The sequence below is a fragment of the Neomonachus schauinslandi genome, chromosome 3 (assembly GCF_002201575.2).
Source record: "Neomonachus schauinslandi chromosome 3, ASM220157v2, whole genome shotgun sequence".
Classification (NCBI taxonomy): Eukaryota; Metazoa; Chordata; class Mammalia; order Carnivora; family Phocidae; genus Neomonachus; species Neomonachus schauinslandi.
Window position 1 is genome coordinate 79,755,820 of NC_058405.1, and position 27,363 is coordinate 79,783,182.

Here is a 27,363-nt window from a genome sequence, read left to right on the forward strand (position 1 = left end):
AGATTCCACATACTGTGCAGGTAGGGGACTGTTTTTCTGGGACAAAAGGCACTAGTCAAAGCACAGCGAGGCTTTAATCTGGAGGAGGAGCGGATCTGAGCAGTACCAGCTCCTTTAAGATTTGGAGTTTTGGAAGAAGACACCAGAGAAACCATGGCTCTTGGAGGGGGGGGGTCCTACAACTGAGATGCAAACAGACAGAATATAATCACAATGAGGACTGAAGGAGCAGAGTAGAGAATAGGACAGAAGAGGTGATATCGAAGATAAAATTATGGAAAATAATGAAGCTGAAAAGAAGAGGGAAGAAAACTATTAGATCACGAAGGTAAACTTGGGGACTCCAATAAGCGAAATAATACCCATATCATAGGAGTCCCAGAGAAGAGTGGGGAAAAGGGACAGAGGGTTTATTTGAACAAATTATACCTCAGAACTTCCCTAATCTGGGGAAGTAAACAGGCATTCAAGTCCAAGAGGCACAGAGAACTCCCCTCAAAATCAACAAAAACAGGTCAACATCACGACATACCATTGTGAAACTTGAAAAATATAAAGATAGAAGTCTGAAAGCAGCTAGGGAAAAAAAGATCCTTAACCTATAAAGGTAGACACATAAGGCTAGAGCAGGCCTGTTCACAGAGACCTAGCAAGCCAGAAAGCAGTGGCATGATATATTCAACCTGCTAAATGGGAAAAACATGCAGCCTAGAATACTTTATCCAGCAAGGCTGACATTCAGAATAGAAGAAGAGATAGAGTTTCCAAGACAGAAACTAAAGGAGTTTGTGACCACTAAACCAGCTCTGCAAGAAATATTAAAGGGGACCTTTTCAGTGGGGAAAAGAGACCAAAAGTAACAAAGACTAGAAAGGAACACAGTCAATCTACAGGAACAGGAACTTTACAGGCAATACAATGGCACTAAATTCTTATCTTTCGATAATTACTCTGAATGTAAATGGAATAAATGCTCCAATCAAAAGACATAGGGTATCAGAATGGATTAAAAAACAAGACCCATCTCTTGTAAGCATACAAGAGAATCATTTTAGACCCAAAGACACCTCCAGATTGAAAGTGAGGGGCCAGGGCCCCTCGGTGGCTCAGTTGGTTAAGCGACTGCCTTTGGCTCAGGTCATGATCCTGGAGTCCCGGGATGGAGTCCCGCATCGGGCTCCCTGCTCGGCAGGGAGTCTGCTTCTCCCTCTGACCCCTCCCCCCTCTCATGCTCTCTGTTTCTCATTCTCTCTCTCGCAAATAAATAAAATCTTAAAAAAAAAAAAAAGAAAGTGAGGGGCCAGACAACCATTTACCATGTTAATGGACATCAAAAGAAAGCTGGAGTAGCCATCCTTATATATCAGACAAACTAGATTTTAAACCAAAGACTGTAATAAGAGATGAAGAAAGACACTATAGCATAATAAAGGGGTTTATCCAACAAGAAGATCGAACAATTGTAAATATGTATGCTCCCAAGTTGGGAGCAGCTGAATATATAAACCAATTAATAACAAAATAAAGAAACTCACTGATAATAATATAATAACAATAGGAGACTTTAACACCCCACTCACAGCAAAGGACAGATAACTTAAGCAGATCAATGGGAAACAAGGGCTTTAAATGACTAAATGGGCCATATGGACTTAAACAGATATATTCAGAACATTTCACCCTAAAGCAGCGGAATACACATTCTTTTTGAGTGCACATGGAACATTCTCCAGAACAGATCACATACTGGGTCACAAATCAAGTCTCAACTGGTACAAAAAGACTGAGATCAAACCATGCATCCTTTTAGACCACAATGCTATGAAACTTGAAGTCAATCACAAGAAAAAGTTTGGAAAGACCACAAATACATGGAGGTTAAAGAACTTCCTACTAAAGAATGAATGGGTCAACCAGGAAATTAAAGAAGAATTAAAAAAAAAAAAAAAGGGAAGCAAATTAAACTGAAAACATCGGGGCACCTGGGTAGCTCAGTCGGTTGAGATGCAGAAAAAGCATGTGACAAAATACAGCATCTTTTCTTGATAAAAATCCTCAAGAAAGTAGGGACAGAAGGAAAATACCTCTACATCATAAAGGCCACACACGAAAGACTTACAGCTAATATCATCTTCAATTGGGAAAAACAGATCTTTTCCCCTAAGGTCAGGAACACGACAGGGAAGTCCACTCTCCGTACTGTTGTTCAACATAATACTGGAAGTCCTAGCCTCAGCAATCAGACAAGAAAAAGAAATAAAATGCAACCCAACTGGCAAGGAAGAAGTCAAACTTTCACTCTTCACATACAACATGATACTCTGTAGAAAACCTGAAAGACTCCACCAAAAATTCGCTAGAACTGATACAGGAATTCAGCAAAGTGGCAAGATCAATGCACAGAAGTCTGCAGGATTTCTATACACCAATAATGAAGCAGCAGAAAGAGAAATCAAGGAATTAATCCCATTTACAATTGCACCAAAAACCGTAAAATAACTAGGAATAAACCTAACCAAATAGGTAAAAGATTTGTACTCTGAGAACTATAGAACATTTGTGAAAGAAGTTGAGAAAAACACAAAGAAATGGAAAAACATTCGATACCTATGGATTAGAAGAACAAGTACTGTTAAAATGTCTATGCTACCCAAAGCAATCTACACATTCAATGCAATCCCTATCAAACAACACCAGCACTTTTCACAGAGCTGGAACAAACAATTCTAAAATTTATGGAGCCAGAAAAGACCCCAAATAGCCAAAGTAATGTGGAAAAGAGAACCAAAACTGGAGGCATCACAATTGGAGTTCAAGCTGTACTATTAAAGCTGTAATCAGGGGCGCTGGGTGGCTCAGCTGGTTAAGCATCTGCCTTCAGATCAGGTCATGATCCCAGGGTCCTGGGATTGAGCCCCATGTCTGGCTCTCTGCTCAGCGGGGGGTCTGCTTCTCCCTCTCCCTCTGCCCCTCCCCCTTGCTCATGCTCTCTCTCTCAAATAAGTAAATAATATCTTTAAAAAAAAAATAAAGCTGTCATCAAGACAGTATGGGACTGGCATAAAAACTGACTCATAGATCAGTGGAACAGAATAGAGAACCCAGAAATGGACCCTCAACTGTTAAGAAGACAATCTCTTCAACAAATGGCATTGGGAAAACTGGACGGCCACATGCAGAAGAATGAAACTGGACAACTTTCTTAACCACAAAAAATGAATTCAAAATGGATGAAAATGCTAAATGTGAGACAGGAATCCATCAAAATCGTAGAGGACAACACAAGCAGCAACGTCTCTGATGTTGGCTGTAGGAACTTATTAGACACATCTCAGAGGCAAGGGAAACAAAAGCAAAAATGAACTATTAGGACTTCATCAAGATAAAATGCTCTGCACAGCAAAAGAAACAATCAACAAAATGAAAAGGCAACCCACAGAATGGGAGAATATATTTGCTAATGACATATCAGATAAAGGGCTAGTATCCAAAATCTATAAAGAACTTATCAAACTTGGGGCACCTGGGTGGCTCAGATGGTTAAGCGTCTGCCTTTGGCTCAGGTCATGATCTCAGGGTCCTGGGATTGAGTCCCACATCGGGCTCCTTGCTTAGCGGGGAGCCTGCTTCTCCCTCTGCCTGCCACTCCCCCTGCTTATAACTCTCCCTCTCTCTCTCTCTCTCTGGCAAATAAATAAATAAAATCTTTAAAAACAAAAAACTTAATGAAACTCAACAACCAAAGAACAAATAATCCAGTCAAGAAATGGGCAGAAGACATGAACAGACATTTCTCCAAAGAAGACATACAAATGGCTGAAAGACACATGAAAAAATTCTCATCACTCATCATCAGGGAAACACAAATCAAAACCAAAATGAGATACCACCTCACACCTGTCAGAATGGCTAAAATGAACAACTCAGAAAACAACAGATGTTGGCAAGGATGTGAAGAAAGGGGAACCCTCTTACACTGTTGATGGGAAAGAAAACTGTGCAGCCACCCTGGAAAACAGTACGGAGGATCCTCAAAAAGTTAAAAATAGAACTACCCTACAACCCAGCAATTACACTACTAGGTATTTATCCAAAGGATATAAAAATAGGGGCACCTAGGCGGCTCACTTGTTAAAGCATCTGCCTTTGGCTCAGGTCACGATCTCAGGGTCCTGGAATCGAGCCCCGCATTGGGCTCCCTGCTCGGTGGGAAGCCTGCTTCTCCCTCTCCCACTCCCCCTGCTTGTGTTCCCTCTCTCACTATCTCTCTCTCTCTCCATCAAATTAATAAATAAAAGTCTTTAAAAAAAGAAAAGATAAAAAAAATAGTGACTTGAAGGGGCACATGCACCCCAATTACTTATAGCTGCACTACCCACAATAGCAAAATATGGATAAAGATGTGGTGTATATATACAATGGAATATTACTCAGTCATCAAAAAGAATGAAATCTTGCCATCTGCAACAATGTGGATGGAACTAGAGCGTTTTATGTTAAGTGAAATAAGTCAGAGAAAAACAAATACTGTATGATTTCACTCATATGTGGAATTTAAGAAACAAAACAGATGAACATAGGGGAAGGGAAGGAAAAATAAAATAAGATCAAAACAGAGAGGGAGGCAAACCATAAGAGACTCTTAAATATAGGGAACAAACTGAGGGTTGCTGGAGGGAAGGTACATGGAGGTATGGGGTAATTGGGTGATGGGCATTAAGGAGGAGACTGTCCTTTTTGATGCAATGAGCACTGGATGTTACATTCAACTGATGAATCACTAAATTCTATCCCTGAAACTAATAATACACTACATACGAACTAACTTGAATTTTTAAAAAGTCTTAAAAGAACAAAAAACAGATCCTAGAACTCAATCTCTTTCCTTCCTGCTGAGTTAATCTGGCAGAACCCTAGTGTGCTCTTCAACATTTTTACAAATGATTGATCTAGACAACAGAACTATTTCTAAGATGATGATATAAACATTTAAAAAAAAAAAGACTGTTCCACCACCTTAAGTAAGTACACACAGTAAAAAGCAATGGAATACTGGATAGATAGGTCTGCTGTGTAGTCATTGACAATTACACAGGTCAATGAGTGCCTACCATATGGACAGCATGGTACAAGACACAAAGAATAAGACCCAGCTCCTATTTGCTCTGAAGAGGATTTATATGTAATAAATAACTTATTCTGATGCTTGAGATGTTTTCACCTACACCTGGCACCTGCTATTTCTACTCTTTTTTTATTACTAGGTATAATAAAAAGGGGGGGAAACATAGATAGGTCTATAAACCCTGAGTCAGAACCACTGAGTCCAGATATATTTTAGAATTCTTAATTTTTTGGATTCTACAGAGGAAATATAGGGCATGTATATACTTATTATGTATATACATAATATTCCTAGAGTGGTCTAAGGAAGAACCCTATATTTGTTTAGAAACATTAACAATCCTTTAGTGAATTATATAGTTAATATTCTATGGATAATCAAAGTATAATAAATAGTAACTTGACAACTTACTATCAAATTAGTTTTTGTGAAAATCTAAAGAGTAAAATCTCTAGTTTTCAGGGGTTTGAGGATTTGGAATGGTGGACCTATTATCACCAACTAAACAAGAGGCTCAAGGTACATATAAATCTATCAAAATATAAAAAAAGTAAAATCTATCAAAAAATAAAAAAAGTAAGATCTACTATATACTTTTTAGGTTGTTACTGTAAAATATGTGATGGCCTTTGAACATACAGTAATTTATAGCCATGTGTTATTTCCCCACTACCACTTATATAATCTTAGGCAAATTTCTATCCTAAAGATAGTATAAGTAAAATAAAAATTAAGACAATTCTAATTTTCTGAGTAATTTATTTCAGTTTCTACCACCTGTTAGCAGCATAACACTAAATTCTGGGCCTATAAACAAAGCTCTACATAAAAAGATCTCCTTCTATCATTTACCACAGCTAAAAATACATAGGATGTCAAGCAAGATCCTGGGCTCAAACCGGAACAATTTGTTCAGAATTACAAGTTGATCTTTATGTTTACTATGGAAAATAGACTCACTCATGACTCACAGATATGTGGTTTAAGTTTATCTAAAAACCCAAAGAATGATCTCCTTTTATGATCCCAAAGAATTAAAGAGTAAATACCCTATTTAAGAACTTAGAAACGGGCGCCTGGGTGGCTCAGCTGGTTGAGCAACTGCCTTCGGCTCAGGTCATGATCCTGGAGTCCTGGGATCGGGTTCCGCATCAGGCTCCCTGCTCGGCGGGGAGTCTGCTTCCCCCTCTGACCCTTCCCCTCTCATGCTCTCTGTCTCCCATTCTCTCTCTCAGATAAATAAATAAAATCTTTTAAAAAAAAAATAAAAAAAAAAACCTTAGAAACATGAGAAGTGTACAACTGAAACAGACCCGCTATTTGCAAAGGAACCCATTTTTCTACTTACACGTATATCAGCATGGATCTATATATTCATATACAGATCATGCCTCAGAATGTTAATTCATTTATTTGCAATTGTAAAGAGGAAATGAAGCCATCCTGATTATCATATACATGGTAACAAATATACAGCTTTGTTAGGTTGTTACAAAAGATGCATGAGTTTCAAGTCGCCTGACCCTAACTCCATTTTTCACATGAATTCTTTTTGGTTATGGTACAGTAGTTTTGAAGAACTTGAGGATTTTTAGGAACATACCTCATTATAACAGAAAGACCTATATACAAATTAGCTAAGAAAATCCTTTATAATATCCTAGTATTTTCAAATAGAGTAAATTATTTTTTGTCTTGGCAAGCCAAGAAATCATTATGTTCCATAAAGCTGCCCTTAATATTCCTGACACATTAACATTTTTCTTTTCCAAAACTACTACAACAACCTTGCTTATTAACATTATATTCAAACGTAGCCATCAAATTACTAACCTCCTGTATTCCAAGGCAAAGATAATAGATGCTGTCAGGTGCATAACTCTCTCCATTTGGGCGTCGGATCTCATTGACAAAATGGGCTAACCCATAGTTAAGCTCAGCTGTGGTGTGAGAGAGCAGATCCTCTTTTAACTTTACTGATTTAGCTAAAAAGAAAGAAAAATTGTTATTATTTACTCTTAAGATTAAGAAACTTTCTGAAATTGATTTATACTATATAAGAATTTTAAAGTAAAACAAAAGTTATATTTAAATGTACTTAAAATACTGTCAGCTATACATTTATGTTTTTTTAAAAGTAAAGGTAGTTAATAACAAAAATCATGATTTGAAATACGATGCAAGAAGAAACAAAATCAGAACACTTACGAGATTTTAGCTCATCTAATACCAGAAGATCTTCATCAAGTTGCCTAGTTTTGACCCAGTGTTTCCATGCATTTACACCATACGTATATTTGAAAGGAAAGGTGCATTCTGAATTGTCAGAACTATCATCATGAGACTGGTATCCTGATACAGCTTTTCTCTTGGCTCCCTATTAGTAAAACACCATTGTAAAATCTTTTTTTAAAAAAGCCTAAATTGTTTCATGACTTTATGTAAGTCATCTCTCAACAAATGTAAATCAAAAGAGAAATATATACACTTAGAACTGATTGGTATTCCAGAATCTGAGAATAGTTACTTGAAATATATCTCCAGGAATGCCATATTTCTACATAAACCACTTTGTATAAAAAAATCATTTTAACTTCTGCTGTGACAGTCACTGATAATAATTAAATGTAAGACATAATTAATAAATAATCTGAAAAGGATTCTAAATATTAATGTAAGAGAGAAATTGAACTTCCCAGGATTTCCAATTTATGGGGAATGACCACTCAGCTCCTTTCACTGTCATGATGGCATTATTTGCTGTATAAAAGTTTTAAATTTTGATGTAGTACACCTAATTCACCTATTTTTTCCTGCTATTTCTTATACTTTTGGTGTTATATCGAAGAACTATGCCTAACCTAAGGTAATAAAGATTTAGGCCTATTTTAAGAGTTTCATAATTTTGGTTCTTATATTTAGGTCTGTTACTCATTTTTGAGTTAATTTTTATATGGTGTCAAACAGGAGTCCAACTTCATCCTACTGCGGGTACTCACTCCTTTTTCAGTTTTTTTCTTTCTTTCTTTGTGGGGAAATTTGTGAAAGTCATCCATTTATTTTTTCTTTTGGTCTTGCTTTATATTGCAAATCAGAAATATATAAAGTTGTTGATAAAGTTATTTTTAAAAATCACAACTGTTAATACATGTAGATTTGATCTACCTGAACAATTAAACTGTTCAGCATGTCTTTGCATGTGCTGACACGCTTAAAAAAGATCAAATATTATAAACTGTGTTATCTCAACCTCACAGATTAGTCTCATCAGAAATAATAGTGGAAAAAACAGATCCCTAGAAAACAGTCTCAATTCTTGTGAAAGAATTGTTTACTTTTTTTAGCAACAATGTCAACCTTTTGTCAGGATAAAATTATAAAGGAAAATTAAATGGCAATAATATTCAACTCTTCTATAAAGTTACAAGTAAATCTAGACATTTTTATTACTTAGAAATGAAGTAATAAAGACTTTAACTCTTAAAGCCTTTTTAAATCTAGGGGAAAAAAGTCTTCCCATGGTCTCAGGCACAACTGTGGATCACTATTATCCTTGCTCCATACCTAAAGAGATACCGCTACACAGAGATCGTAGTTGAATGCAAAAATACTATTAATTTATACCTTTTTTTTAGATCGAGGTCTAGGCTGTTCCTCATATTCTTCTCCAAAAACAGGTGGTAATAAAAATTCATTTTCCATATCAAGCTCCTCAGCAGCTGGCAATCAAATCAGAAGAACTTTTATTTCCAAATAAACAGCACAAGTTTATATTACATAAACAAAGCCAACAAAGAACTAATCACAAAATATAACCAAGCACCTATTTATGAGGATAACCTATGCTGTAGGTGAGGGTGAAAAGAAAATGGTCTATGAAAAACAGAACACATTTCCTTTACAACAAAAGACCTAAAAATAATTTTTCCTTTTGAAGATGAACTTAATTTTAAAAAGGTCCTGTGAAAAATAGTCAATATTTTATTTAATTTTTTTTAAAAGAAACAATCACTTCTTTATCCTTTACTCTATCTACAAAGTTTTCTATAATGAATTACTTTGAGAAAGTGTCTTTTCAGGCTCTAAGAAATTCTATTCAATTCAGTCCTATGCCTCATTTCAGAAATTAACCGTTGAGTTTTGTTTGGGTAAAAAAAAAAGATAAATATAAACAGTAAAGGCAAGAACACAAACATTAAATGATTAATGATCATAACTAAATTCCATAACTGTACTTCACACTTAAAGAATAAAGTAAGAGTACCTCTGGGGAAATCTATTTCGATATCCAAGTCTGGTTCATATGGTACATCAGGCATATTGGACTGTGTCTCTGGGTCAGAGTTCTTCAAGAGATCTGAACCAATTATATCTGCTTCAATAACTACACCTGTAATCAATTCATAAGATCATTAGAAATCAAAATAGAAGACCTGAACAGCACCTATATTTAATCTGACAAAGGAAGTCATTTAATTGTAAATATAAAACAAGAATACTTATATTAATATGTCACAAAAGGAAAAGGTATATAATCTTGAAATGTAAACTATTATAAATTTTATAATTGTTAGATAATCATGAGTACACAGAAACTTAATCCTTTAGGTTTCTGACTGCCCCTTTTCAAAAAGTTAATAGGCATGCTTTGATAGTAAACCAACTCTGGTATGCAGAGTATCTCTTGTCAAAAATAAACTAATGAGGGTGGATAACTGCAATTTTCAATACTCTTTTTGAACTGTGACCTAGGTTTTCTATATCATTCAATTACAACTGCTTTCTAATGTTTTGATCAGTTGCTTTCAAACATTTTTATATTGCAACCCACAGTAAGATACACATTTTATCCATTTCAAGGTGGTGATAGGAGACAGAAAGACAAACATAGAGGGCGCCTGGGTGGCTCAGTTGGTTAAGCAACTGCCTTCAGCTCAGGTCATGATCCTGGAGTCCCGGGATCGAGTCCCGCATCGGGCTCCCTGCTCGGCAGGGACCCTGCTTCTCCCTCTGACCCTCCCCCCTCTCATGTGCTCTCTGTCTCTCTCATTCTCTCTGTCTCAAATAAATAAATAAAAAATCTTTAAAAAAAAAAAAAAAAAAAGAAAGACAAACATAGAGACACACACAGGAAACAAAGGTTTCACAAAACAGTATCTTTTTGATGAGATTCACACTAACATTTTCCCATTCACTTCATTAAAAAACAAACAAAACCACTGGTTGCAACCCACTAAGTTAATTTGTAACAAAGTCCTCCACAAAAACTGTCACATTATGAAATACATAAAATTTTTAGTGTTTCTATTGTGCTCTAGGGTAATGGAATCAGGCAGCTCATGGCTGAAAAAGGTCTCTGGGTGGTACCAGAGGAGTAAGGGTAGGAATAAATACTCTTAAGAGAATCATCTACAACATACTTATGCCATTTGGCAAACACTGCCCTAACAGAAGTTAGGATAAACCCTGGTTTAGATAATGCAAATTACTTTATTAAGTATAGCCAACAAAACAAAACTGGGGATAACCATTACAAAATAAATGTTTGGATCATTATTAAAGCCAACAAGTTATTTTTGTGTCTGAGCTAGTACATTAAAACAGGAATAATTCTGAGTTGATTTTACAAGTCAAATCCGATTACAATTAAAACAAGGACTGTACAAATTGTACAAAGTCCTGCTTAAAACTGGGCATGGGGTGACGCCTGGGTGGCTCAGTCGGTTAAGCGTCTGCCTTCGGCTCAGGTCATGATCCCACGGTCCTGGGATCGAGTCTCACATCGGGCTCCTTGGTGAGCAAGGAGCCTGCTTCTCCCTCTGCCTACCTCTGTCTCTCTCTCTCTCTGATAAATAAAATCTTTAAAAATATATATATATTAAAACTGGGCATGGCATAAGAGAGCATGTGGCTAGATAGAGTACGGATCTCTTAATACAAAAATACATTTTTGTTGCAATGCTCACCCACTCCCATTTCAAGGTGAAACATAATGATATGTCCTGCAACATACTATATTAATTATAACACTTACTGAAAACCAATGATAAACTTATTCACAAAGTGAAATATAGTGCAACTCACTGTTGATGGCAGCTTCTGTTTTCCCCTCATCTTCAGTTATCATATCTGTCATTGTAAGCAGCTCTGCATCAAGAGGATCTGAAGAAACTTTGCTTTTCAGTTCCTCGACTGCTGCAGGGATCTTCTCACTGCTATCCAATGAGGCAGGCAGAAAAACAGGAACCGGCACCTAATTAACCAAAATATTTACTGTTAGGTTTACTCAACATTAGAAGAAAATTTTCCGGGGGGTGCCTGGCTGGTACAATCAGTGGAGTGTGCAACTCTTGATCTTCGGACTGTAAGTTGGAGCACTACATTGGGTGTGGAGATCTCTTAAAAATAAAAATCTTAAAAAAAAAAAAAAAAAAAAAAGGAGGGGGGCATGCCTGGGTGGCGTGCCTGGGTGGCTCAGTCAGTTAAGCGTCTGCCTTTGGCTTAGGTCATGATCCCAGGGTCCTGGGATCGAGCCTCACATCGGGCTCTCTGCTCAGCAGGAAGCCTGCTTCTCCCTCTCCTGCCCTTCTCCCCTTCCCACCTGCTCTTCCTTGTGCTCTCTCTCTAATAAATAAATAAAGATAACTTCCCAAATTAAAAATTATTCTAACACATGATCTTCTTTATAATACTTTGGAAAAAACACATACCAAAACTAAGATGTCAATTTTAACAACGAAAGCTCAGAGTATAAGCAGCTACTTTTTGAAATGAAAATAAAAGAAAAATAATTTTTGAGATACCTCTGTCCCCAGGGTACTATGATAGCCAAGCCCTGGCATAGTGTCGTTACTGCAAGTGATTTAGGACAAAATAATATAATCATAATTTATATGAAATTCTATTCCGTGTTTAAGTTTTAAAACTTACAACTTCACAAGTATTTTTCTCTAAAATGAACTCAAACATAAGACACTATATATATATATATATATATGCATAAAGCAGACACAGACATTTGCTAAACTTCACCTTTAAGGATGAACATATACTTGATTAAACACAAAGCAAACACTGACAGATTCAACCAAACCTAAGTTAACTGATGAAGGCAAGGACTCAACCCTGTTTTACTAGCTTCACTACATTGTTCTCCCACCTAATGCCTGATAAACCTCAAAATGAAAACAAAAAACAAACAAACAAAAAAACTTAAAATCCGACTTACAGGAACAGGAACCGTAGTAGGAACAGGAATATTCTGACTGTACATGTGCATCGGTACTGGGATATACACAGGCACAGGGATAGGCACTGGAACATATTCTGTCTTCCAATTATCATCTAAAAATACAAAATGTGTTTAAGGAGCAATGTTAAGTAACATTTACACATAGTTACTCAATGTTAAATTTGGTAACAAAGAAAAATTTAAGTGCCTCATTTCCCTTTCAAAAGAAATTCCTGGGGGTGCCTGGGTGGCTCAGTCAGTTAAGCATCTGCCTTTGGCTTAGGTCATGATCCCAGCTCAGGTCATGATCCCGGCTCAGGTCATGATCCCGGAATCCTGGGATCTGGGATCGAGCCCCAAGTCAGGCTCCCTGCTCAGCGGGGAGCCTGCTTCTCCCTCTCCCTCTGCTGCTCCCCCTGCTGTGCTCTCTCTCTCTCTCTCAAATAAATAAATAAAATCTTAAAAAAAAGAAAGAAAAGAAAACAAATTCCCTGTTTTCACAAAATTAGGTAAGGTAAAAACAAAACTAAATACAGTAACTGTTTTAATAAAGACAGAAAAATAGAATTTAGGCCTTTTTTTTTTTTTAATACCAAGAAAACATCCCTTAAAAACATTATATAGTTCCAGGTATCCTATCAGATTCCCCTCACATTCCCTGCAAAAAGATTTATCTAATCAAACAATTAGAATACATTTAAATCTCATAAAAATATATAATTGAATGATATCATCTCATTCTGACAAGGAAACAGAACTGTTAACATTACAGGTCACATTTACAGAGATGATTTTCTCAGAGGGATTACGGTAACTTTAGTGAATCTTAGCCCCAAGGAAATTTTTGATACAGCATTTTTTCACCTGTGACATAATTTATATTCTGAGCCTTTAACAGAGATTGATTTTCATTAATTATTTTAAATAAAATGCTGTATTCTCAAGGTAATGTCTAAATGTAGATAAGCAAAATCAACAGAAAATGACAAAGTGACCAAAACAAATACATTCCACAGCCTATTATTTGAGAAAAGCATGAATTTCAGTAAGTGAGGTATTAAGTATAGGGAAGTATGTAAGTCACATTTTCCTAAGTTACCTGTCTGACAAGATTTGGTCTGCATGTGAGGTTTACAATAAGTAGCTTTCGTCATTGTTAAAGGTTTGCAAAGAACGGCTTTGTTCTTCATCTCTTTGTTAGGTGTTGGAGAAGGGGGTGGTGCTGAACCCTACAGAGGAAGCAAAGAGCAACATTTTATTTTTGCCTCTAATTTTTATTACTTCCTGGTGTTAATGAATATCTGGTTTCTAGATCATGTGGAGGGAACACATAAAAGTTTAAGAATATAACCAAATTATGTTATTATTACTATGTTTACCATAGTCTTAATCTGAAAGGATCAATGTGAATCTGTCCTAACTACTGACAAAGCAGGAGAAATCATTCATTCTACAGAACTGTGTGACCTCAATGGATATTTTTTAAAAAACATAAAAAGACAATTTTTACTTTTAGGTAAAAAACAGAAGATTGTTAACCTGAATTTTGAAAATAATTAGGTTCTTTTAAATTTATTTGAGAAAGATTCTTAGTTATTATGGCCACCTGATACACACTAGTTCTCTCTACTGGATAAACAGCTTATATATGTTACTAAATTTTAAAAGATAAAAAAAAATGATGAAAAGAATTACCATATTATCAAACTTCAAACTATTTTTTATATCCCAGCAATTGCAATTTCAGAAACCTGTCCTAGATAATAGTCTCTCAGATGTTTTTACCATGTTCACTGTAGCATTATTGGCAACTGAGAACACCCCGCCCCTCCCGGGCATAACATACACACACACATACACAATCTAAAATAAGCTAAAGATCTGTCCAGAAGGGACTAAACATAGGTGCTCTCCGTATATTGATATAGGAAAAAAGGTAGAGAATACAGAATATTTGAGGTACTTAACTTCTAGACAGTCACCATGAATACTTAAGTAGTGAATACAGAACCATAACTCCAAAAGGAAATACAACGTTAGGTTCCTACAAGCCTTTGGTCACAATATTTTCATCAACAGATCAATACATAACAGTGTTTCTGTTGAAACACACTTGATTTCATATGTATTTCTTACAAATAATTATACTCTGTGTTTCTTTATATCATGATTACAGCATTTTTATGTACTGTAGTATACTATGATTATTAACACTTTCACTCAGATGTGTACACTCCTGCATAGTACACAGATACAGTACACATATACTATATGGTACTCATACTCAGTCCTGTTAACACATACTGTATATTGTACACTAATGTAAATAAAGTCCTGGAAAAAAAACCAAAGAGTAAACATGGAACATTTTATAAAAATATTAACATCTTACTCTTAGTGGACATGCAGGATGTACAATGGGGCAGTGCACTGTGTGGTTAAACCTCTCAACCTTTGGCGTGCCCATAAAAACCAAGGGAAAGGTTGATGGCAATTATTCTGCAGAAGAGGAAGAAGTCGGTGACTTGGTGAGGGAAGAAGAGGGTGACATCTGGCCGTTCTACCTCAAGAGTTTGGCTCTTGTAATTTCTTGACAGTGTCAGCACTTTTCCCTCCCAAACTGGCTTCAAAAAAAGAAGTCAGCCTGTCTGCTTGGCTTTTCACCTCAAATCTTTTAAAGCATCTTTACATGAGGGGCAACCACAGTGGTGCTTAAATTGCAGCTTTGTTCAGCATAGGGTCATATTCTTCCATGTCACTGACAATTCTTCCAAAGGCAGAATTCCATTCCAATATTTTGGCCATTCTTAGGAGTCTTGGGCTGACTTTCATCACTGAATCTGATGCCTTGTTTTGCCATCTTGCCAAGGTCTTCACTGGTAGGCTCTACTGCCTTCTCTACCAAACTTCCTCCATATCGTCCTGCACGTCCCCAAAGTCTTCTTCACTTACTTGGTGCAATACACATTACGTTTTTAACACTTTTTTTTTTTTCCTGTGACACCTTCAAAAACTTTGAAATTTTTCACACAGTGTGGTCAAACATTTTCCCAATTATTCATGGTAGCCTGCTTGATGCTGTCCTAAGCTGTGCCAACATAATAATGCTGCATATGGTAACTAACCTCCAATAATCAGGGTGGTTTCCTTGTTGGTGTTGAGAGCCTTGAAAGCTTTCTCATGAAGTAGGTCTTGAAACTTTAATTATGCCCTAATTGAGGGGCTGGATGAGAGAGATAGTGTTTGGGGGCATGAAAGGAACTACACTGAGATAGGCATTTTTGAGTTCTTCAAGGCAATGGAAATCATCCAGTAATAAAACCTCAAAAAACCTCAAATGCAAGGTTTTCATTCTGGAGACAATGTTCAACTTCTAGGATGAAGCAGTTGGGAGAACCAATCACAGAATATTTTAGATACCATTTGTGCTTTTTTTTTGTTCCACCTCTAATGGACTGGCATATAGCTCAGTTTTTTCCCTGGATTTTTCATGGATTTTGGGCTCTATGCACCAAGGGGGGATTGAAGTTATCCTTGGCACTGGCACACAACAGCAAGGTTGCATGGTTTCTAAACTATTTAAAGTCAGGGGCTTTGAAGACCACTTGTACCATATACATTCATTTGCCACTGACCTTGTGAAAGCAAGCCAGTCCCATCAGTGTTGAAAATCTGTTTAACTGTATATCCCTTCTTCCTGTGTTAACACTTGGCTGGTATTCTTCCAAAGCATCCTGGTCCTGATCTGCAGAAATCACCTCGCATGCAAGTTTAACATTTTTCATACCATTTTGCTTGAAATGTGTGAGTTAGCCAGCAGTAGGCAAGAAGGGTTTAACATTTTCCTGAGCCTGTGTAACATGCTCTATGTAAGCTGAAAACCTCACAACAATGCTGTTTCACTTTTTTTTTTTTAATTAGTCCTAAGTCCATGAATCCATAAATATAATCACTCTTCCTTCTTTTCCATAGCTTCACCATGTACTATAGATTTTACTTCAGTACTCAGAGTTGCCTCATCTACATACTGGTGAATTTCTTATTCCTTTCTCTAAGTGTACCATATTGTTGATTCACGAACATTAAACTCACTGCCAACTGAATGAAGCTTACCTAATACACATCATTTCCTCCATAAGGCACAGAGCAGCCTTCCTGTGCTTAGGAACACTAGATATGGCTTTTTAATACTACTCTTGGGGGATCTTTTATAAAGTAAAATAACCAACAAAAAGGACAAAATATGAAAAAGGTGGTACTAACTGACTATGAAAAGGACACCTGCTTATAGGATGAAGTGAGACAAGAAGGGAAAGCCTTGCCTTGTTCCACCTCAGCAGGAAGATGCACCTCAGGAGACTCATCTTCTTCACCAATCTGCACCATGTCTGCAAATTTCTTTGAAATTGCCATGGGGTATTGATTTAGGGGCTACCATTTAGAGAATAGGCAAATTTGCAAATATGAATGATGATCAATTGTACTTAAAGCACTTACTGTTTAATAAATTTATCTGTGCATATTTAAAGGTGTGGAAAGATACAAATTTTTTAAAAGACTGTTTCAGGTAGATATCTCACGAGTTATAAATAATGCATATGGCCAAGGAGATGGTACTATTCTAGATTCATCAGGATTTCAAACCACATTATTAATCAGCTAAGAAAAAGAGCTACAAACAAGGAGTTAGGGAATTTAGTCCTAAAATTACTGCTGTGTAACATCAGGCAAGTGACTCAGTCTCTTGTGGCTCAATTTCCTCAACTGTAAAATGGGCAGAATAATATAACAAATAGGTATTGAGTATCTACTACATACCAAGACTAGGTAAGCCTGGTCCAAGCTGGAAAATACCCCAGAATCCCCACATAAGAACAAGGGGTCCAAAATCATACATTTTGTAGATTACTCAAGGTTTTACCTCCTGTCATTTAGAAACATTACATCATGTCAGATAAACTATGCCACCTAGTGAAGACCTACACTTGATAATGCTTCTTACTTTTCTGCTTCTCAACAAGCAAGATCTACTTCTATTTATAATGAATACTGAAGGAGGACCCAAAATAAAATTATAATGACAAAAGCTACCATCTGTTCAGTATTTGCTTCATGCCAGACACTATGTGCTACAGATAATATATACCCCCCTAAAATTCATATGTTGAAATCTAATACCCAATGTGATGGTATCTGAAGGTGTGGCCATTAGATGGCGATTATATTATGACAGCAGAGGCCTCATGAACGGGATTAATACCCTCAATTAAGCAATCCTACAGATGCCTTACCCCTTTCCACCATATGAAGATACAGTGAAAAGATGGCTATTTATAAACCTGGAAGCAGGCCCTCACCAGACACTGTTATCTGCTAGCAACTTGATTTTAGACTACCTAGCCTCCAGAACTGTGAGAAATAATTCCTGTTGTTTGTAAGCCACCACACTTATGGTATTGCTATAGCAGCTCAAATGGACGAAGACATTACATAAAGCACCAAATTTACATAACTCATGAAATGAGTTATTTAATTCTCCTAACACTACAAGAGGTAGGCCTTTTAATCACTCCCACTTTATTTTCTCATCTGAAAACTAAGGCTCGGAAGTTACACAACCTGGGAAAGATGACAGAGCTAAAAGTTCTGAGGTCAGGATTCAAGTAAATTAACCTAACACCAAAGCCTATGTTCTTAACTACTATACATACTGCCTTTATGAGGTCTGGTACAGAGCAGCTACTATGTATTTAATGCTTACTATGTGATAACCCTGAAGTAGGTACTATCTTCATCACCATTTTTCAAACAAGAAATTCACACCAAGAACTTGTGTAAAGGGACTTGTCCAAAATTATACAGCTAAGCTCTCACCCTTTGAAGTTTATGGGTAGGGAATTAAAAGATTTCAAAAGCTTACAAAGAAAAGATGGGAAAGGGCTTTTATAAGACAAAAGGCAACAACTGCAGTGGCACATTGATTTATCCTTCCCTAGACCCTTCTGGCTGTCATATAATGTGGTTCAAGTGCTAGGAGAGGAAGAAAGTATCTGATATTATGCTGGTAGAAGGTGGGCCTTAAAGCCTTGGTCAAAAGCTTACATATTTGAAACAAGGTTGGAAGTTGCCTTATGGCTACAAAGTGAAAATATGGAGTGACCATCTTTATATCCTCATCATGGATAAAAGTGCCCGGTATTAAAATGAGATGATTCAGCTGAGTATTTTGATGTATTTCTGAATTATCTGATTTTAAATGTATTTCCATAACGGGGGGGGATGACATATAGGGGAGTAAAGCAAGGGAGAAAGCACTCTTACTTTCTTAGGATTCTTAACTACTAACATCAAAAGCAAAAACTGAACAGAATAATGTAAAATCACTAATTTTTCAACTTTGGTCATTGATCCTAAATTGTGGTTACATATTAAAATCACTTGAAGAACTTTCCAAAAACACAGAATTTCTGAGTTGGGGGCTAGGCATTGGAAAGTTCTGGAAACTCCCCAGTGATCCAAATGTGTAGCCAGATCTAAAAACCATTGATTTATTCTTTCTTACCAGGTCAAAAACTCAGAGACTTAATATAATACCAATAAATGACTCCTATAGAGCTTCCCTTGGATACGGATGCCAGAAATACCAATATTCCAATACTGGTGATTATTGTTACTCAGCATACAAGAGGGCAGGCTCACTGTGCTTCAAAGTATAGCAAAACATTGCTTCTTCTCTTTATTCATTACATACAAATGGACACTTTCAACCTATAAAAAGTCTTAAAATGCTAACATAAAAGCAGAATTTGATGTATTACACCAAAGACTAAAGAAAAAAATCCACAGGACACATTATGGAAATATTTCTCATATTTAAAAACTTGTGGGGCGCCTGGGTGGCTCAGTCGTTAAGCGTCTGCCTTGGGCTCAGGTCATGATCCCAGGGTCCTGGGATCGAGCCCCGCATCGGGCTCTCCGCTCCTCGGGAAGCCTGCTTCTCCCTCTCCCACTCCCCCTGCTTGTGTTCCCTCTCTCGCTGTGTCTCTCTCTGTCAAATAAATAAAATAAAATCTTTAAAAAAAAAATAAAATAAAATAAAAACTTGTAAGTCCTGGCCCCCAAAACAGACCTTCAGATACCTATTTGAGAAACATAAACTCAAAGCCATTAATAATCTGGCCCAGCCTATCCTTTACCTCATTTTCCATGATTCCACCACAGGTGCCCCTTAAGTTTGGCCCTAATGAATAGTTATGAATGTCCTTAGCACATTCCTCCTACTTTTCATCACTGTCTATCTGGCAACCTTCTACTCAACTGTTCTAAAGCTTTTTCACAGCCACCAGGAACAAATACAATAATTCAGTCAATCATTTCAAACACAGTATTGCTACTGCCTTAAAGATTATGGGTACTTTGAGGCACCTGGGTGGCTCAGTTGGTTGACTGTCTGACTTCGGCTCAGGTCATGATCTCAGGGTCCTGGGTTCAAGCCCCATGTGTCAAATGAGTGGGGAGTCTGCTTGTCCGTCTACCCTCACCCGCAATTGTGCTCATGCTCACTCAATCTCTCTCTCAAATGAATAAATAAAATCTTAAAAAAAAAAAAAAAAAAAAAGATTATGGTTACTTCAACTCAAATACCATTTATATGTCTATCTCCCCCAATGTGGGTAGAAGCCATAATTAATTCACCTTTATATTCCTTAGCATATATGAAAGTATCGGTTTTAATACTAGATAATTTACCTAAATACTTCAACTGTCCCAAGAGAGGAAAGTAAAAATCTTTTATTATGATCAGATTAAATTGGACTATATATTTATGCCCACATTATAAAAATCAATATTTAGCACTTTACTTAAGCAATACTTACTGTCATTTTGGTTCGGGACGTCTGACAACCCTGATCTAAAAACAAACAAATTTAAAATAAGACAAGTATCACTTTCTTCAGAATTTTCTAAATCTGTATTTCTCATTAAATGTTACTGATTTTTTAAAATAGTTAATGAAGAAAACGTTGTAAGCTATTTTAAGTAAAAAGTATCAAATTTGAGAGCTGAAATACAAAGCTAAATAAGTGGAATTAACCCTTTTCCCATTTTGTCCTCTCAGAAAATATTCATTGCTTTGGGTTCAATACTATGTTCTTATGCTTAACTCTTAAATAAGTCACAACTTCTAAAGGGTTTTCATTGTTCCTCCCAACCTACTCCCAGCACATACAATTTCCTAAAACCGGTCTTCATTTAAAATTGCCATTTTTTTCAACTAGCACTAAATTTTTAAAAGAGAATAAAAAACAATACACCTACAGAAATATCATACAGGGCACCTCCACCCAGACAAAATGGACTATGCGTTATCCAAAATCAACTATTCATTATCATTAGTTTGAATTCAGATCTAAGAAACTAAACACTGCTATACAAGTTTTTCAAGTTACTATCTAAATTATTACATACCATAATGTAAGTTTTCAGGTCCTTTCTGAGTTGTCATGTTGGGCTCGTTTTGCTGACAGTAGAAACGTAGTAAGCAGTGTTGATCACAGAAATGTTTCATTTCTCCACGCCACTGCACTCTCTCTTTAAGCGTTCCTTGAGATTTACAACAGTCACACCTTGCAGCCTTTTATAAAAAAAGGAAGGCATCAGACATTTCAAATTAAAAAAATTTAAAAACTCAGACATGTACTTTAAAAGATTTATAAAAGTTTACCAGTGATTATTGCCAAATATAAAACAATTTCTGATAAAAAATATAAATCATAAACATATAGTAAAAATCCACAATAAAAGTGAAAAAAATGTAGCAAAATTTACCTAATTGTCAAAATCCCTTTCTATACTTACCAGCAGTTAAAGACCAGCATTACAAAGATAGGATACCAAAAAAAAGTGAACACTAATAGACCAAATTGGACAATATATTTTAATATTTTAAAATAATCTTGAGGACCCTAATGATATAGTGGTAGAAGTTTCCTACAATCAGATTACACTGAAAATCTCTGATTAATAAACAGATTTCCTGTGTTCAACTGATAGCTCAAGAAAATCAATTTAAAGAAGTTGTATAAGACCAGAAAAATTCTGAAGCAAGCTCTTATGAGAAAATCATGGATGTTAAGTTGAAGTATTTTCAACAGTTTAATAAATTTAAAGAGCTTTATTAAATATGCTGATTTAAGTATTAACAAGGACTTTAAGTTCATGTTTTAAAACACTCAAATCTTTAATTAATTAAAAAAGCTGTATTTTAGGACAACAATCAGCCCCAACTAGTAAAATTCATACATAAAACATTAAACCTTATAATGGTGAATCCATAATCCGGGGACAGATTTTCATTTTTTAGTGAACCCATTTCCCCTAAATTTTGCCCATTTTCACTATTTCTTAACAACTTGATCAAATGAGTGGACCAAAAGATATGAATGATTAATTCCAAATACAGTTCTTTTCATAATTGTTCGATCCAGTTAGAGTAGAAATAAATTACCATATTTTTTAAATTACCCTTTAGTTTAACTAACAACTTAGAAGTTTTGATAAAGCAATAACATTAAGTTCATAATAATCATGTAGCTTTTCCTCATTACCTAAATAATCTATAGTTCTATACTGTGGGTTTTGAAACCTCTCATTTTATTTCTCAATAGGAGTTCTATGAATAAATACCCTGTCAAAATTCCTAAGCAGGAATACTAACAAATGATTGTGCTGATAAACAGGTCTTATATAACAAACATACCCCAAGGTTAGAACACAGGCTCTTTTTTTTCTCCAGGTCAGGTATTTCTCCTGCTGAATAAATGTTAAATGAATGAAGATTTGTAGTATAAATTATGACTATTAAGTGATGCCAAAATCACATCTCTTGTCCAAAAACTGTGAGCTCAAATTTTATATTGCCAGTAATATTATGGGGTAACTTCAGTAACATTAGCACTTATTATCAACTAGGTCATATTTTACTCAATAATGAAAAAGGTCCCTGGTCACCACCCAAAAACTGTTCTTTAAAATAACCTTTAAGTATTCAAAGTTTCAATGTTTGGTTCCCTTTTTATACCTTATACCCAAGACAAAGCACAAAGGAAGAAATCAAAAGCTTAACATTCTAATTATTGAGTCTAAACAGTACAAAAACATAGCAAAAGTGAAGCTGTAGCCTGACTACCTCTCATTCATTGAGAACCTGAAAAATAAAAGCCGGGCATATTATATCTACTCTCTACAATCCTCACCACAGTACTGGAAATGAAGTAACTTGTCTAAGGCCAAACATTAAAATGCAGAGACAGGATTCCAAGCAGACAATCCAAATCAAAAACTGGGCTTTATTTAGTGTATCAAGTTATAAAGACAATGGAAAGACAAAATGAGTTAATATAAATAACTAGAGAATAAAAATCCTAATAAAGGTAAAATGCTGCAAGAAGGTTCTCAATGTAACATCTAAAACCCAAATCAATTTGTATAAAATGTATTCAAATCACTACATATACTATGCTAATTCTTAAAATACTTCTATTTACACAAAAATTTAGAAGGTCAAAGCACATTCTCCTCAAAGAACCTGAACAATGAAATCACTTCATTATTTTATAATTATAGACATTTGGATTTTGTAGTAACAATATTTGAAGCTTTCTTCCAGAAGGTTCAAAACAAATTTAGATGATTTCTCTGTACCCGAGGACCAAAATTAATGCCAATTAGCAAATGGAAATAAAATATGTACATATTTTTTCAGAATGGAAGGATAGTAACAATACTCAATACTAAATCCAAGTTCAATGCCATAATCAAAGTTTCAGAAGTTGTGAACCTCTTTTCCATTTGGTTTTTTCTTTTATAGCCACTCATGCAAATTCTGGGTAAAGTTTGGAACTGAGCTTAAAATACAATGGCTAATTGGAAAACATCGTTAAAAATGACCATGATTCCTTACGAAAACTACTTCCTTCCAACCATAGGAGAGAACTCTTAGAAAAGCTTAACATTTCTACAGCATAACAACCGAAGTACAGGGCGCCTGGGTGGCTCAGTCAGTTGAGCATCTGACTCTTGGTTTCAGCTCAGGTGGTGATCTCATGGGCTCAGGTGATCTCATGGGCCATGGTATCCCCCCAGATGAACTCCGCAATTGGGGTAGAGTCTGCTGGAGATTCTCTCCCTCTGCCCCTAAATCCCCACCCCGACTGCGCACACTCTCTATCTCATAAATAAATCTTAAAAGAAAAAAGGAAGAAGAACTGAAGTATAACTTAAGTTGCTGGTTTCAAAAATACCACTTCAGGGAGCCTGGGTGGCTCAGTCATTAAGCGTCTGCCTTCGACGCAAGTCGTGGTCCCAGGATCCTGGAATCGAGCCCCGCATCCAACTCCCTGCTCAGCGAGGAGCCTGCTTCTCCCTCTCCCACTCCCCCTGCTTGTGTTCCCTCACTTGCTTTGTCTCTGTCAAATAAATAAAATCTTTAATAAATAAATAAATAATACAATTTCATCATCTACTTAGTGGTCTTCCTGTCACTATGGAAAATCAGGGATTGTCTGTTATGGGGGGGGGAGGGGTGGAGTGGATTAACAGTCACCAGTTCAAAAAAACTAATATGCAGGTACTAAATTCTTAATTCAAAAATCTTAATCCAGCATCTCAGCCAATACAGGAATCTCTCTTTCAATAATTGATAATAGGTCATTCAGCCTATACTGATGCAGTCCCTTATTATTTGGCAGTTTCAAATTCTCACTTTTGGTTGATATATATACATCCTTGTAACTTCCCCATCTACTTGTTTCCCATTTCACCAATCAGACCTAATTTTGAGGAGGGGAATCCATGAATATGAATGAAATAGGGGATTTTACAGTCATTTAAAAAATAATTATTTATGACTTCCTACTAAGTACAGTTATTCACTAAAAAAAAAGGGGAAAAAAATGCTGTGATAAAAGGGTAGGTGATTGAAGGCAAAGCATTCAAGTGATAGGAAATCTTCAGTTACCAAAAAGCACATTTAAAGCAAGAATATTAGATATTCCCTTTCTAAAATTATTTCAAAAACAAAGAATAATTTTTTAAAGTAAATATTTCTAGCAAATTTTTTACAAAAAAAGAGAAAATTTAAAAACCCAGTATTTTTTATTCAACTACCCTTTTATGACTAAGATTTACTAAAACATAAGTATTAATTTGATTAAACCCCATAAATCATATTTTTATACCATTATAGGGCATTTACATTAAAGAATGCTGCCATTCACTACTGGTTTGTACGGCAAATCAAAACCCGTGTTAAAAAACTATAATTTGTAGCAATAACATTCAAGAAAAGATTATTAGTTCTACAAAGAATTACTGTGAAGTATTCTGGAAAACAGTAGGTCTTTTGAATTAACTTCACATTATCAAACACCTAGCTATTATTCCATTACAGTACTAACCCCTTTTTCTCCTAAAATTTCAAACTTACAGAGATCAAAACATCTCTCCTCCCACCTGCTTTCACATTATGCTGGAAACATTTATTTATCTACTTCCTTCTAAAGAACAATTTGGGAGAAGAAAAAAATGTTAACTTTACCTCTCAACATTTTCTGGTTGCATAATTTCAACAGATTTTGTATTCCAATTTAGAAGAGACAGTATTTAATAAATCTCTATTTAAATCCAAATGCAAACCATTATACAAACCAAAAAACACAGATCATTCAAAACATCTTGTCAAGTAAAAGAAACAAAAGCCAAAATTTTTTAAAGTATACTTATAAATATTTAAATTTAATTTAAATAAATAAAAATGTAAAGTTATTTATGCTATAGATAGTCTATGAACTTGAGGCACAAAGATAAGAAGGTGGAAAATACAATGTATGTGCTCCTCTGGTTAGGAAGCAAATGCTCATGACTAAAGGTGAAGTTAACAAACTAGACTGGCTACCTGTTGTTTTTAAAGTTGTTTTTAAAGTTTCCTTTTAAAAAATTGTTTTTCTAATAAAAGCTGGACTGACTGTTAAGTGTCACATTTATAATGAACTAAAATCTAAAACTTGAGTTCTTAAATTTAAAAAGTGGAAGAGGAAAGGTAAAAAAAAAATCGTAATTTGGTTTGGGACTCAACTTACTACATTTTCAAGATGATATCAGGATGGTAGCAGTGAACAGGAGAGACTCATGAGAGGTATAAGAAAATACAATTTGACACACAGAACAAAGTTATTCCTTGATTTAGTGTTGGTTGCCACCACAGAGAAGCCAATGATGAATAAGGAGGGCAACTCTTCATCTCAAAGCTGGTATTCCTATTGATCATAGAAAAATCATCATTACTTGCTTTACAAATCCCTACCATTATGATAAAATGATATAACCTTTATTCCTCAGGTTAGTACAGTAAAAATGTATGTAATATATGTATGTAAAATGTTAGTAAAATGTATGTAAAAATGTTAGTAATGTAAAAATGCTATTGTGCATATTACACAAACATTTGTTGGGTTTAATATAAGACAAGGAATAACAATAAAAATGTGTTTAATGTACAAAATATTGACTTTAAACCAACAGATTACAACTGGTTATTTAACTAACATGTTGTTATATATCCTGAAATGCACTGCCTCACCAAAATTTCATCATTAAACATTGCATAAAAACATTAGACACAATTATCCTTTAAAATAAATAGCAAAATGGAACAAATGGCAGTATCTAGAGTAATATGGTCTTTTGCCAAAGAACACTTCTTTGCTTCCCCCAAAAAGAACAAACAAAAAAACAAAAAGACTTCTCTATTTTAAGTAATATAAAAGAAAACAAGAAATCATTCAAAGAAAGAAGCCAAACAGAAGTACATTTAGTGTTCTGTGGATAAAAAACCAAAATCCTCCAAAAAGGATTTTAAAATATTAAAGGTCTGGATTCACAATTACACAATTAGGCAGAAATTTGCACAACAAAATGACAGAGAAATCATACTCATCATATGGTAACAGTTTTTGTCTTTCAAACTATAAAATAAATGATCAAAAGGGTAACCAAAAGGAAGAATAAAATGGAATTTTCCCATCTTTATAATGTAGCCACTAAATACCTTTGCTGTTTTGAATCCAAAACAAATTTTCAAAAATAAAACCTCCCAAACAGGGGAGAGTGTTCATATGTGTTAAACAAAACTGAGCTTTTAAATAAGCTATTAAAGTAACATTTTGAGTGATTTCTCAAAATTGCTACTGTCTTTAATAGAACAAAAGGTTGGATTAGACTAAAACAAATGTTAGAGGATGTTAGTATGTTTGTCCTGTGTGTTTCTAAAATTTGAACCTTAATTTTAAGATTTTTTAAATTTTTAAATTATTTTAGAAACCGGGAGCTTGAGCGTGGGAGGGGCAGAAGGAAAGGGAAAGAGTGAATCTCAAGCAGACTCCAAGCCAAGCTTGGAGCCTCATGACCCTGAGATCCTGACCAGAGCTGAAATCAAGAGTTGGATGCTTAACCAACTGAGCCACCCAGGCGCCCCTAATTGTAAGACAAATTAGTCAGAAGCAACAGTAAAATAATGAAGTAATTTTAAAATTGCACCAAAACTCTTAGCCTCCACAACCTCTTTCAACTTGGAAAGCATCTTCTTTTAATTTAATAAATGTTACTTGATATGTGGAGCTGTAAACATTCAAGGACTACACCAAGAATTCTTGTAATTTTCCTAAATAATATTAGCACTAATCACTTTCATTAAGTGAACTAAATAAATAATATTCTACATATTTCAACCATTTTACCCTTTGTTTCTTTTAGCAATATTTCAGAGTTTTGAAGTTATGATGATGTCGTCTTCACATGTTTTAGAAGTACAACCATAATGAAGTTTTAACATTGAGATGATTTTCCATGTTATGGACATATGAACTAATAACTTTTTCTTGGGTAATATCTGACCAAACAAAGCCCAAATTTACACTCATTTTTCTTATCTAGGAAAAAACCAACGCAA

At 35.4% G+C, this 27,363-nt stretch overlaps 1 protein-coding gene across 2 annotated transcripts in view; it reads right to left on the minus strand.

Annotated features, from left to right (window-relative positions):
• The window catches only part of ZMYM2 (zinc finger MYM-type containing 2), a 109,397-nt gene that overhangs the window by 12,408 nt on the left and 69,626 nt on the right, over positions 1-27,363 (minus strand). For both annotated transcript variants that reach the window (XM_021678323.1, XM_021678322.1), the window contains 9 exons: positions 20,826-20,991; positions 20,234-20,268; positions 13,456-13,585; positions 12,354-12,469; positions 11,210-11,378; positions 9,390-9,515; positions 8,750-8,844; positions 7,334-7,502; positions 6,959-7,110 (listed from right to left, as the gene is read on the minus strand). In XM_021678323.1, the coding sequence (XP_021533998.1) occupies positions 6,959-7,110; positions 7,334-7,502; positions 8,750-8,844; positions 9,390-9,515; positions 11,210-11,378; positions 12,354-12,469; positions 13,456-13,585; positions 20,234-20,268; positions 20,826-20,991 (1,158 nt within the window). The remainder of the gene's footprint in view (positions 1-6,958; positions 7,111-7,333; positions 7,503-8,749; positions 8,845-9,389; positions 9,516-11,209; positions 11,379-12,353; positions 12,470-13,455; positions 13,586-20,233; positions 20,269-20,825; positions 20,992-27,363) is intronic.